The 14,357-nt window shown below is 39.4% G+C and overlaps 1 protein-coding gene across 2 annotated transcripts; it reads left to right on the top strand.

Annotated features, from left to right (window-relative positions):
- Positions 1 to 1,332: 1,332 nt before the first annotated feature.
- On the top strand, positions 1,333 to 13,869 carry LOC311489437 (transferrin receptor protein 1-like). Of its 2 annotated transcripts, none has more exons than XM_084546511.1 (18): positions 1,333 to 1,430; positions 6,995 to 7,046; positions 7,945 to 8,182; positions 8,800 to 8,983; positions 9,098 to 9,320; positions 9,405 to 9,527; positions 9,672 to 9,767; positions 10,182 to 10,321; positions 10,427 to 10,572; positions 10,658 to 10,777; positions 10,960 to 11,045; positions 11,152 to 11,215; positions 11,375 to 11,442; positions 11,531 to 11,595; positions 11,724 to 11,817; positions 11,926 to 12,147; positions 12,387 to 12,545; positions 13,299 to 13,869. In XM_084546511.1, exons 2-18 carry the CDS (start codon positions 7,014 to 7,016, stop codon positions 13,539 to 13,541), a joined length of 2,304 nt encoding a protein of 767 aa, XP_084402637.1. In that variant the 5' UTR covers positions 1,333 to 1,430; positions 6,995 to 7,013; the 3' UTR covers positions 13,542 to 13,869. The 2 variants fall into 2 exon arrangements, with proteins under 2 accessions (XP_084402637.1, XP_084402638.1); XM_084546512.1 differs by lacking the exon at positions 1,333 to 1,430 and adding an exon at positions 4,220 to 4,376.
- The last annotated feature ends 488 nt before the right edge of the window (positions 13,870 to 14,357 follow it).

Below are 14,357 nucleotides of genomic sequence, written 5' to 3'. Positions count from 1 at the left end.
CTGTATGAACATAACAGTGAGTAATATAATGACCAAATTATCGATATTGTCCCCTTTTATGGCTGCTGACATTATAGATGTGTTCTTTCACATAAAGGCCGATCAAACGAACTTGTTTTGGCCTCTTGTATAACACAGTACAATATTCATTTATTCTGGATGTCAGCAGAGATGTTTCATTTCTGTGTCGAGCACGAAAAACCACACAAAGCAGGAATAGTTCCAGACAACTTAACTGGCATAAATCTGTCTGTCTGAGTCAGCACACCGACTGTACTTAATAGGCCCCCACTTCCTTTCCTTTGGCATAGCTGACATTTTCACAGCTGCAGTATAAAGAAAACACTATTTTGCCGACTGTGGGGTCTGAAGAGGTAACAGTCCTGGGCGGACTGGTCTGGTGTTTATTCTCATTTCAAGGTGAACAGAAGATGGAAGTCGCCGATTTGTCTGGGGCCCACACAGGGGTCATTCAAGGTAATCCATGGCATAGATAAACTCTCTGCTGCCTTGAAATCAAAATGTAGGGACACAAAAGTCCGTCTAATGATGCAACATAAATTGGAATCTCTATTGATGTAGCTGTATTCATATAATCCTTCCACTGCAAGTCCAGAACCAACTCCACCTCATGATGTTATTTTTTTTTTCTGTGAAAACATTTCCTCCATTACTTTTCCACAGTTATAGTATTGTTACAGTGTTGTGAGTAGACTTTTTCTACGGATGTAATAAGTGCGTATTTGGTGCAAGGTCAAACTGCAGCAACCAAAATATTAAATAAAACAGGCAAAATCACAATCCAACAGACTCTCATTTCAAAAATGAATATTAATGAACATATAAGCATTAAAACACTAAAATTAAGGAAAAGTACACAGTATTGGGCACGGTGGTCATTGTAATGTTTTTTATTTATTATATTATGGGGATATGCTTTTGCTTAATGTGTTAAATACCTTTAACTACATATAAAGCTGGTCAGGATTTATTTTATTATTGTAATTTACTTAAAGAACTCTTTTTCTAAAACGTGATGGCATCAAACAAGTGTACAAAGAAATGAATGCGGAAGTAAACTCGTATCCACATACATTTTTACAGCTGAAGGTGACCTCCTTTGAACTTTTGGTTTTCTGTTTTATCCCATGTGCATTTTTATTTAAAGTGTATCCTGCTATTTTACGTTGTATATTTGCGTTACAGTGGCTTATTTTCTATTTAATTTACTTTAAATACATGTAGTTAGTCATATTTGCCCGCGCTCATACCGCGCTTGCAAACAAATCTCGCGAGAACCACGTCATTAAACGTGCTCTTGATAAAGCGCATGGACAAGAAGGACAGAAAGGAAGCCGCCGGTAGAAGAACCGCGTGTGAAGGGGTTGTCACTGAAGAAGTCAGTCTCTCTGAACCGTGTGGAAGACAAGGTGAGGTTATTTTTGCTAGTAGTCAGCTGCAGCGGTTCCAAAAGAGCTGCAGGATGGCGTTAAAGCTCATTCTGCTGAAATAAGTTATCTCTATCGCTTGAAAGGCGGCTTTGTGCACGGCCATAACTTATCCCTTTTCCTCAGACAGTGTGCTACTAATTTCCAAATATATATTCATATTTATATTTAATGGTCTCCTTTTTTTAAATAACCTCCAATTAAATGTTATCTCCGTGTTCTAGCGTGATGAAAGAAGCATTTACTGGATGAAGCGCTTACGCCACCTGTCACTTTGTTGTAAGAGGTTATTTTTCCCCGGCTTCATAATGACAGGAGGCGTGTAATGAATGCTGGACGCCATAACGAGGGGAGCTGGTAGTCACGTTCTTCTTCAGCTGACCCGCGTTTTATAGATGAAAAATACTGGCTCGCTCCACTGAATGACTGCTCAGGGATAACAGTGTCAATAGGTAGACATTACACTGCCCCTGCGTGCTGACCTTGACAGACAGCTATCTGTCCCTGCACAGATAACCCTATCTTTACTATAATACTAATGGCTGTAACCTTACACCCAGAAGCTTTTTTTTTTTTTTTTTTTTTTTTTTTAAATATCTAACCCCCTTGTTTACATTAATGTGAAGCTGCAGCAGCAGAAATTAGCTTATAGAGGACTCATGCTAACACATGGTGGCACAGGAACTAGATTTTGCAATAGATGACTTGTCCCAACGGCTGTCTTAGTCATTATTAAAGCATCTAGGACATTGTTCAGACTAGCAGCAGGTGATATTGACATTTCAAACACTTGGCTTTGTCCTTTCTTTGTCCTGGAAAGTAAAGTGCTGTCAGTACATCTGAATGCATCATTTATACTATTAAGACAAACGATTAATGTGTTAAACACGCTCAGACACTGTGGTTCCACGAGCTGGGACTGGTGTGTGTATAAAGGTAAGCATCACTATTGCGAAAGTGACTACTATAAAAGCCAGTGTTGTAGTAAAAACTGTGCTGTAAGCCAACACAAGGTCACTGCCTCCTCTCCTTGGGTTAGACATAGTGGGCTCCCGTGTCACTGGTAATGTTTGCAGTTTACAATCTGCTGCTGTTTTAACGATACTTGTGTGGGCAAAATGAGTGGGATTTGTCTGGTACACTGTTCTACTTCTGGATCTCTTTCCCAGGAGCTGCTTGAGCTACTTTTCCCCAGTATGACTCTCACATGATGTGCCACACCATAATGACTCCTACACACCCCTGACCCCTCTCTCCTTCCCCTCTCCCACTCCCCCCCGGCGTTGTTCTCTTTTTCTCACCATATCCCGCAGCTCACTTTTTCCTTTTCCCTCTGCTCTCCTCCTCTCTCAGTTCCCAGTTTTTGTAATGGTCCTGATTTGTGTGGATTTTGGAATAATGAAATAGTAATTCACCGTTTATTCTTTCTTAATAAAGTTGTGCAATAGTTGTGCATCTACATATATGCAGATAATGTTGTATTCTGTTTTTGGCATTGTTTTGCACCTATGATTTACTTTAATCCATTCATTTGGAATCCGTCTTTGAGTGCATGTTGTGTTCAAGAAAACGTAAAATGGTGTCATTGCCATTTTTTTGGGTTCCATATCCTGGACCAGTTAGGCTTCAGTTAGACTGGTTAGACAAGTCATTTTTTTTCTTAGTTGTGTGTTATGTAGATATGTGGCTTCAGGGAGCTGACGTGCGGGCACTTTCTCTACAGAGTGGTTACTCTAACAGGAAGAAGACGTTTTTTATCACGCAGTAGTCTGCCTTGGAATGAAGAAGCGATGTCTTTCATACCTGGCGAGTCCATTTGAGTCCTAGTTTAATACCAGATTATTGGCACTTTGTAATAACCACAAATTAAACACGAACACCAACAAACTTTATACGTGTGTTGATGGCAAAACATGCATATAAGTGAATTTTTTAACACCATAATTACTGCTATTATGCCTGTGTGAGATGCATTTAAGATTCACTGGATAGTAATTATTTAACCTTTTTCTGTTGAGTGCAATGGCTGGTAGCTGATCATGTCAGCAATTTAAAATGTATATGTCTATATCTGACTGGAAAACAGTGGAGTAACGGTGCACGTTCACGCTTCTCCTGTTGGTTCACTTAAGTCCCTTGAATAAGTGAATGAGTGTGATTGATTTAATTGTGACAGACTGCCAACCCTTTCTTCACTCGCAATGACCCCCATCATCATAATTCACAATAGTGCTGTTGTAATCTTGCTAAAGGCTTATTGCCTCAGCAACCTATTCATGAAGCAATAGTTTCCAAAAGCAGTTTTTGCTGTTACTAAGAACATTATGAGGACGCTGCCTTTTGTGTCTCGTTTGGCCTGTGTAACCAGAGATGCATCCATCCTTCAAACACTGATGGTGACATTTAATCTGACTGCAGGGCCACGCAGTCCTTGAGGTTGAACTTGAGTCATAGAAATTGTTTTCAGTCTGTTAAATGTTTTATAAAAATAGACCTTAAACATTACAGCCGCGCTACTTTACACTGAGTAAAAAGTGTGAGACTCTTTATATTAATAACCATCAGTATAGGTGCAATGTTTGAGTAAAAAAGTAAGTAAAAAATTCACTTATCAATATTTTGAGCGATTCTCTTTACTGTTCGAAAATAATGTATAGTCCCTGATTTTACCATATTTTCCCCATTTATTTAAATTTTTTTAACTATTTTGCTTTTTATTAGCTACTCCATAGCAAGTTTCTTCTGCTTCTTGAGCTCAGAGGGCCAGACCTGTCCTGCCAGCCAGTGTCCTTCTCAGAAGGGTGTGGCTTGAGTTTGCTCTACTATCTTACTTACCATATGTTCCCAAATATTCTTCAGTGACTTCCGTACAAAATTGTTCGCAAAATTCCCCAAGTCTGCTTTAAGGACATGGAGCTTTTCAGATGTGTAAGTGTTGTGTTTAGAGTTATTTATTGGTCATGCCTTTTGTGTTCTGTTTTATATTGTTAATATGAATAGGTTTCGTCATCTAAAATAGTGGCTAATCTGATTAAAGTATTAGCTAAGGACTGGTATGTTTGGTATGTAAGATTAGAGACCTGGCTCTGCCCACCATAGAGAGCAATTAGCTTTACACTGCAACTAATCCTTGCCTGATACTTCTTTCTACAGCCCACATCAGTTAGACTTAAAGTTGCATTATCAAACAGGTTATAAACCTGAAAAATGTATTGCTCCTTTGTTGTTCGTTCTGACCTTTGGAATTCTTTAAGTGGATTTGTGCCCCTGCCCCCAAGGTCATAGAAACCAAGATGGTCGTGGGGCTGTCTGAGGCCAAGGCACAATCTAAAGTTAGCCGTGCTTCATAATGTCTAAAATAGCTAAAGTGTTTTCTGTGGCCACTTTACAACATCTGTGCACCCTGGTTTGCTTTATTTAAATGTACTTCAAATGCAAGGTTAAGCTTTTTATCTATGCAGTGTTGGATGCACGTCATTGGTGCAGCAAATTAGGGCAGCGGTGTCAGCCTCAGCATGTCCCCTTGACATTTGCCCGCACAAGCACGTCTCACGCAATGTCCAGTTAGGGCTTGGTCTTGGAGGTGATTGAGTTTATCTCCTATTTGGCTGTCCAAGTTTCAATTGGTCTCTTATTACTTTGTTTACACTGAACACACAGTTATTAATACTGGCTTTAATATGATGCACAAATAAAGTTGTAATCTAAATCTGGTGCATGTGGGTTGTTCTTGAGCTTTTATAGACAAAGCATTATTTTGTGTTTTGTTTTTCAGTCCAAAGTTTGTTATCGTGGTAATGATTTAACCCTTGGAGTTGTATGCTGAGGTTGATGTTTAAAAGCTGCCGGATTAACCTACTTCAGGCCACGATAAGACATGGGCTGTTTCAGAGATTGTAGTGTGTTTTGTTCTTTTCTGGAGGTCAGACGTGTTATATGAGGTCATGAGAGTCATCAACAAATCATCTAGTCTGCTCTGTGGTACTGGGGTTATTGTTGGTTAACCTTTTTTCAGCGAAACAACCACCTTCTGTTCAGTCACCTAATGGAGAAATGCACAAATGCTTGGAATGCATTTGGAGCAGTATAACTGCTGCATGCAAGACTGGAAATGTATAAGTTGTTGTGCAGCACACTATGCCACCCCCTCTGCATTGCAGCATATACTGTGTCCATGTATGGGTACAGTATATGCATCGTTGTTCACTGTATACTTTGTAATTTTGTGTGTAATGGAAGTGTAGTTATAGAAGAACAATGGTGTCCCTGTTTTCTCTTAAAATACAAAACATTAGTGCATTCAAAATAAGCTAGTTTTTCAATCTGAACACTCTCCTCAGTAGCATATATGGTGCATGGTATGGGATTGGTTCTGATCTCTTGAATCATATTTCAACAAACACCCACATCCTGATGTGAAGCAATGCTGTTCATTGGGGAGTTTCCAAAAGGCGCGCAAATAACACTTCATAGAAATGTTGCATTGATGTATTTTCAGTTCTTAAGAAGTGTGCGTGCAAGGTGAATCTGTATGTGAGTCACCATTTACAGCAGTTTCACTTTTTTGTGTTCAGCCCATTGTATTTTTCTTGTGAAACTTAATAGCGTGTATAAGAAGCCAAACTTGTTTAGATCTCACTGAGATTATAACCCCAAATCATTATGTTTGGGAAAAAAAAAACCCCTGAAAAGGCACACCTCAGCCAGCACTGAAAATGGTCAGTGCATGGCCATGAAGCGACTGTGCAGTGTCGTATATGCATGCATGATTACAATATTCATTGAGTGATCAGAAATTCTATACTGAAACATTGGCTTTATGCCTTTTTTTAAAAAAAAAAAGAAACAAAAAAAAATCTGTAGTGAATGATAGTTGTGTTTAAGACGTGCGCAGAAATTTAAACAAACAAAAAATAAAACTGCAGAAAGGGCACAACATTCAAGTGAACAACTGTCCTCAATAGCATTTCATATCTTTATTTCCTTAATTTTTTTATGCTCGGTACTATTAAAATGTACAAGGTTCAGCTTTGACTGTCCGTAGCTGAAGCACCGTACAGATCAGTACTCTCCTGGGAGCGATCACATGCCTGGCCCTCATTCCATTTGTTGCGGATTACAGTATTTAAAAATATATACATAGGACTTAAATTTCAGAACTTGTTCCTTTGCTGAACTGAAACATTGCTTTGTTTGGCGTATGATTTGAGCTGAAGCTAGTGGGAAGCTAGTTATTCTGTTATTGTATTCTGCTGGTGATGGAGTTCACATAGAGTCTGTGTTGACCTGTGCAGGACACAGCTCTTTTGTGTCTGCAAACAGTGCTGCCTTTCTAGTTAGCAGCAAAGGAAACCCCATGCATGTTTGGACAAGAGGTGGGACTTGTTCTTTGGACACTGCAATATTCTCACAAGTTAAATGGTATCACGCTCAACACTGTGTAAAGAAAAATAAAAAGATATGTTCTAGGTGACTGTTTAGTTTCTAGGAAGGCTGCAGTATAAAACGCTAACCTTTTTGTTGTTGTTGTTTGCTTGCCTTTTTAGAATCTTTCTCAATTCATCAATGGACCAGGCACGGTCAACAATAACCAAAATTGTAAGTACTCTCTTAACTAGCATTACAATCTAAACCCTTAAATGACACACTCCTGTAATAGGATGGTATTGTTATGACCTCTGAAATGACGGTTTCATAATTGAGTGTTTTTCTTTTTGTCTTGAACTAATACAGAGGAACTTAGGAACTGTTTTAATTAAAAAATGCTACATTATGCTCTTTTAGAACTAGCTGCTACTTTAAAGTGATTCAATCTTTTTAATGTAGACAAGTAATTTTAATCATTATTGCTCTCATATGTAAGCAATACTGCTTTAAATACTTCTGGATTTCTGCCAGGACACTTCCACACAAATGCAGAAATAATATTTTCTTGGGAGCTGGGATCCCTGACTCTTGGATACTAATATCTGAGTACTGTTTATAACGCACGTGCATTATATTTGAGAGACCAGAGTAGAACACACACTTTCAAGAGAGGTTTTCAAAGTTTGGATAAATCAATTTGTGTAAAAGAAATTCTAACTAAATCAAATAAGTGTTTTCATTTTAAATTATCATACATTCACAAAGCAAGTAGCCAATGAGGTGGTTGCTATAACAAAGATGCAACAATAAGCATTAACAAAGGATTTTTTAACATTATTAAAACTATTAGCTACAACGTACTGTTTATTTAAAGTATGGCTTATGAAGAAGTGGTACTAAAATGGATTTCCTGTTTTAACATTTGAGAATCAACTTTCTCGTTATACACATTCATCCATTGCTTAGAATTCCTTGTCATCTCGAGGGTGTCACAACTGAAAATCAGTAAAAATTGTAAAACACTTACACAGATCATAGATTGTAACACAGGCCCATCCCATTAACTCCCATTAAGACAGGTTTTTTGCTGAATGATAAAACCAGCCTGTTTTGTTGTGTTTTTCAATAGTTCAATGGCGAACCACACTCCTACACAAGATTTAACTTGACCCAGAACATGGAAGGTGACAACAGCCAAGTGGAGATGAAGCTTTCCTCTGAGATGGATGAGGAGGTTGGGGAAAACGGCGTTGGGGAGCGCCACAGTCACAACTCTAACCGCAAACCCTACGTAGCTCAGAAGTTGGGTCGTACACCCAAGAACCTGGTCTTCATGGCAGCAGCTATCCTCCTTATTTTTATCATCGGTAAGAGGGGGGCATTGAATGAAGAAGCTGTTTTTATATTTTCTTTGAGTCACTTTAAAATAACGTAGATTTCCTCAGGGGTCAGTCTTGGGGTAAATGATTTTCTGTATTTGTATTGATTCGTTGTTTTGGTGTCTGGACGTACGGCTTTGCTTATTTACGCGGTTGACACACAGGGTCTGTTGGGCAGATTTTACAACAAACAACTAAGTTGTTTTTCATTAAACTGTGCTTGGCTGCCAGAAAATCCTTTATAGTTTAACGTGGATAAAACGGAAATATTGTTTAATTGTTTTAGGACCTGAGCCACTGCTAAGTATTATCATTATTATTACTATTATTATTCATTTATAGATATATTTTCATTAAACACTTAAACATGGCTCAACTGTGACAGTGTCTTTATCTGAGCAAGGCAGGCACATTAGTGGAAGCTTTTAAACCCAAAAGTCAGTTCGATACAGAAAGAATTTCTCAAGGGACGGAAGGTACAAACCCTAAATGACATTTAGTACAGTCGAGATCAGTTATTGGTATTGCAGTTCAAAATCTCTTCTTGGATCTATGTCCTCCTCATTCTATTTCTGTTCCTCATTTGAAACCACTGCTGATTTCAGGATTCCTGATTGGCTACCTGGCTAATCACACTAAGGACTTGGCTCCCACCTGTGCACCCTTTTCTATCCCTGCTGAAGTCCCTGTTGCCCACGAGACAGGCGCTGCCCCCCTCATGGACTGGGATGATGTCAAAAAGCTCCTCGCTGAAAAACTGACAGAAGACAAATTAAAGGCTGTTTTCAGGTGACCAGACGCCCCACACACTGCCACCTACACTGTAGAAATATTTGCACTGGAATTTTAGAAGTGAATAACTGTGTCTTGTCTTGAATTTCTTTCCCCCATCTTCTATCACAGAGAGTTTTCCATTAACGACCACCGGGCTGGTTCTGTTGGTGATGAAACCCTGGGGAAGAAGGTGCACGGGAAGTTTCAACAGTATGGCATGAAAACCTGGACTGACGAGCACTTTATCAAGGTTCAGGACGGTCCATCCGCTGGCTTTAACAGAATTGTTTTAAACGGGGTGGAGGAAAAACCAACTGGATTCCTGTCCTACAGTGCCCCTGGAAGTGTAGAGGTAATTGACAAGCTAAATCAAGTAAAGAAAAAATGTTAACATTAGAAAAAGATGTAGTGAAATCATTTTTTCTTTTGACTCCAGGGTGCTGTGCTGTATGGCCACTATGGGCTTGAAGATGACTTCAGAATGCTGCGAGACAGGAACATCAACATGAATGGAAGGGTCATGCTAATCAGAGCTGGTAGGAACAGCTTTGCAGAGAAGGTGGGTAGTGTCAGAAAGGATGCAGAACTTAAACATTACTGCAAACCCTCTTTTTTGCTGGTAGTAAAAAAATAATAGTTGATGAATTATAATGAACATTTCCTGTACATGCCTTTCCATTGTCTTTTTACTTCTTGCTTATAGGTGGCCAATGCTGCCAAAATGAATGCCTCTGCCGTGTTGATCTATCCTGATGCTAGTGACTACTCTATTGGAGAAGCCACTCAGCTTTTTGGACATGTGAGTGAGGACAGTTTGAAGGCATATTGCATGTTGGAGCATGAAAGGTTTGAGACATCACATGTGATTTATTGTAGCTTAGGGCAATTAAGAGTCCTATGGAGCTAATCATGACTTTCTGCTCATGGTTTCACTGTTATTACTGACAGGTATGAGTGTAGAAATGTAGAAAAATGTCAGCAAAAAAAGGGAAGATGAAGTCTGATGGCTGGTTGTTGCTTTAGGCCCTTATATACCTGCTAAATTTAAAATGAATGAAAAGAGTAAAGGGGGATGATAAGATCTTTCTCGCAATTAGGATTTTAAAACATAATGCCCTGATATGCAGCTGAACATAAAGCATGCACTGCTAATGAATGGATGGATTAGAACCAAGAAGTAAACATCTAAGCTTCATCCGTCTGTCTCCCACAGGTCCACTTGGGTTCTGGCGATCCTTTCACCCCAGGCTTCCCCTCCTTCAACCACACCCAGTTTCCTCCCATACAGTCTTCAGGCCTGCCCAAAATCTTGGCTCAAACTATCACACAAGGCACGGCAATGAAGATACTGAGGTAAGGGTCATACATGCACTGTGAAATGGTGTGCTTCAAATCAGAAAGAACATTAAAGCTTGTAATAAATGCTTCACTGTAATGTATGAACTTCAAATATTTCAGGAGTCTGAGAGGTCTTAGTAATCTTTGGGGTGACTACAACAATCTAGGAGACGAGACTAACAACATTACCGTGGAGGTCAACAATATTCTTGCTGAGAAAAGGATAAATAATGTCTTCGGGGTAATCCAAGGCTTTGTGGACGCAGGTATGATGAGAATTTAGCAAGGGACAGTTTGTGTGGTCAGGAATTCAGTTTAGTGAAATGATGAATGTCCTCTCATTGTCTTTAGACCGCTACGTGGTTATTGGTGCCCAGAGGGATGCATGGGGTCCAGGCTTTGCTGCATCAACAGTTGGCACCAGCGTCCTGGTTGAGCTGGCGCGTTCCATCTCAGACATGGTGAAGAACGGTGAGTCTTGGATGGCAGCTGATATCTAGTTGTAAATCTGAAGTAGGGAAAGTTTTGACTGGATTTACACTTCATTTTGGATTTTGTATAATGTATGTAATGGGCTAAAGAGTGACTGTTATTAGTGAGAGTGCCGCTTTTTTGTGTGTGTGTTAACGTGCCCTTGTTATAAACTTTGACAGGTGGATTCAAACCACGTAGGAGTATTGTTTTTGCGAGCTGGAGTGCTGGAGAATATGGGAGCGTTGGTGCCACCGAGTGGTTAGAGGTGAGAAATGCATGTAAAATGTTGTCATCAGCTTTTATACAGTAATATTAAGTTAAAATGTGTTGAGTACTCTTGTACAATCCTTTTTTTTGTATATTTTATATAGGGTTATCTGTCTTCTCTGAGCATGAAAGCCTTTACCTACATCAACCTGGATGGCATTGTTACAGGTATTTACTGTTATGGTTACAAGCTTCTTTTAACCTATTTGTGTTGGGGTTTCTTGCTGATCCCTAAATTTGCCTGATTGAATAGTTACCATCTTCCTATACTGTGTATACAGTGCAATTTTTAAATGAGAATAACTGAATCAAGTCTTGTTATTGTAGGTCACGCTGGATTTAAAGTAGCGGCCAGCCCCTTGCTTCACAGCCTGATTGGAAACACCCTGAAAGAGGTAAATTCACAGCTGATCTTAATTCATTTTGATTCAAAATTTTCAGAATGTTATTTAAAAATCACTTGTCCAATTGTTTTGTACTTAGATGCAGTCAAGCAAGCCTGGGTCTCTGACCTCGCTGTTTGCAAGCGGCAAATGGGAATCTGACATGTAAGTCTGTCAGTCGTATGACATCCAAGCTTTCTCAATAGCATCACGTCCATAGCTGTAACACAGCTGTCATCCTCACTCTGTTTGAATGTTGAAAGTCTAATCTTTCCTTTTTTTTTTTCTCTCAGCTTGGAGCCTCTGAAGATGGATAATGCTGCATATCCTTTCCTTGCCTTTTCTGGCATTCCCTCTGTCAGTTTTAGATTCATCTCTGATAAGCCAGTAAGTATTATTCCTTTACTACAACCATGTTATACCATAACCTATGGCAGCTTTGTACTTTGTGCCATTATAGCTTGGGTAATTATCTTTCCGCCGTGTAATTCTCAGGACTACATTTACTTTGGCACATCACTGGACACCGCAGAGAAGCTCAACATTGTCACTTCCAACAAAGTGTCTCAGCTGGCTGAACTGGCGGGACGATTTGCAGGTCATATAGCACTGAGGCTGGTACATGATCATCTGCTGCAGTTCGACCTGATGAAGTATGGCAACATATTACGTGCTGAAGTGGCTCAGATCTATAAGAAAGTCAAGATTGTTCAGAGGGTGAGTGTCCGGTTGTGATCTGGAAATCCAAGATAGTATTTTTGATATTAGACAAGATCTTTTTTTTTTCCCTCATAGAGCCTTTACTTTATTAATGACTTTTTTCCTGCTGAAATTCTAACATTCAAAAGTAGCTGATTTAAACTTTGATCATATATAAGTCAAAATTGTGCCTAGGAGATTAGTTTTGTTTATTCACAAAACTAAACAAACCGTTTGAATGTTTTGTCCGCTTCCAGATGAAGCCTAAAATGCTGCCCCAGAACTTGACAATGCGGTGGTTGACGACAGCCTCTGGCTCCTACGGCCGCGCCTCTCGCAACCTGGTAGCTGACATCCAGAACAGTGACCTGGAGGACATCGAGATGTGTCGCATCATCAATGACCGCATCATGACCGTAAGACCTCTTTATTCCAGTGATCAGTATTCAGATAGTTTGTGGAATGACTCTTAACACGTCCAAAAAAGAAGGGTAGCCTATTAGCGTAGGGAAATGATACTGGACCAGATAATGGACGGAATAGTTATTTAATCTTAAGCATAAAAGTAGGCATACGTTATAACCTTTGTCAAATTTGAATCAAACAAAAGAATTTGCAGGAACTACAAACCATAGTTGAAAACCGCATTCTCACTTTGTGGTTACTACACCGTGGTTTCTATTCTTTCCCCAGCCGCAGTAACTGCACAGCTTAGTGTCAGTATAAAAAAAACTGGTGAGATGACCGTAGCTCAATCTACAACTGTTTTGTCATTTATTTCTCCCATAGTTGATATGGCAAATACTTTATCTTAATATCTTGATAATGTGGATGGTTATTCCTCAAAATCTGTGATTTAATCTGGTTAAGATATGCTTGGTCACATATTTAAATGTATTACATTTTGTGTTGATTCATTACAAGTGTAGTAAATTTTAACTGCAGTTGGGACTCTTCTCCAAAGTATCTGCATTTTAAGGTATTATGTAAATTTTATCACTGTGGTTTTTGGTGTAAAATGAGAATTACAACCTTGTTTACCTGTTTACAAGTTATAGGCCTTTTTTGTCACCTGCTTCTGCTAGTACTACTCACTGCCTTTGCAGGACAGACCCGTCCCTTCACGAAAACATTATCAATTTTCTTTTCGTGTTCCTCTTGTTTGATAGGTGGAAAGGGACTTCCTGTCACCCTACTTTTCTCCCAGAGAGAAGCCTTTCCGTCACATCCTGCTTGGCTCCGGCTCCCACACCCTCAAGGGTCTGGCCAACCACCTTGATGCCCTCAATACCGATGACTCCGACGCAGACGCTGACTTGTTCCGCAACGAGTTTGCCCTGGCGACCTGGACCATTCAAAGCTGCGCCAACTCGCTAGCAGGCGACATCTGGTCTTTGGATAATGAAATCTAAAAAAAAAAAAAACAACAACAACAAAATTGATGTCCCCTCCTCTCTCCCTTGTTGATGGTATGGCCCTAACATCACAACTGACAGTGTAAAAACCAATACTCTGTTGTGATTAACCAACAGTTTCAGCAATTTCAATTAAACATGAAGCTATTTCTATATGGATACCTATATCATAGTTATCACCACTAGTCTAACATTTAATTGAGCAGCCTCAGTGAGCCGTCTCATACCTACCTAACATTAATGATACAACGTGCATAAGCCTTCTGCCTTAAAAAAGTACGTCATTTTTTAATTTTATTTTTGGAAAAGAACAAAGATCTTAAATCCGAAAAGAGGGTACCCGATTTATCACAGTCTTGAATTCTTTGGTGCTATTAACTACCTTGAAATGCTCATGTCATGTGACTGCATTTAATTGGTAATGCCTCTAAATGAGTTGAATGTAGTTATTTTTGTGTAGTCTTCCAGTACACTATCAGGCCAGACCTCAGAGATCAAAACAAACGAACAAATGGTAGTACAGCTATAAGCTAATTCCAAATGTCTGGTGCTTCCTCTGCTGCTGGAGCCTGATGTTCAGATCTGGGCCAGTTTGTCTTGATAGCTATAATTTTGTTCTGTGCTTGACGTGACTACACAAGTCATAGAGATTCAGAAATTGCCGAAAGAGTAATTAACATTAACACAGCAGCTGTGCCACACAAGTTACATGTACCCGACCGTTAAAACAACTGAAATTAATGAATAATCACCCGTCATTACCTGGCATTCAAGCTAATCCATGTAGGCCTTTCAAAAAGCAAGGGAGAAGGT

The sequence above is a fragment of the Chelon labrosus genome (assembly GCF_963514085.1).
Source record: "Chelon labrosus genome assembly, chromosome: 6".
In the NCBI taxonomy this organism is placed as follows: domain Eukaryota; kingdom Metazoa; phylum Chordata; class Actinopteri; order Mugiliformes; family Mugilidae; genus Chelon; species Chelon labrosus.
This window is presented reverse-complemented; position numbering and strand designations above follow the sequence as displayed.

Bases quoted from the DNA above. Each gene is read 5' to 3' on its own strand.
- LOC311489437 (XM_084546511.1), top strand. From the start codon at position 7,014: ATGGACCAGGCACGGTCAACAATAACCAAAATT. The intron at 10,322-10,426 runs GTAAGGGTCATA...CAAATATTTCAG, and splicing joins ACGGCAATGAAGATACTGAG to GAGTCTGAGAGGTCTTAGTA. The intron at 12,148-12,386 runs GTGAGTGTCCGG...GTCCGCTTCCAG, and splicing joins AAGTCAAGATTGTTCAGAGG to ATGAAGCCTAAAATGCTGCC.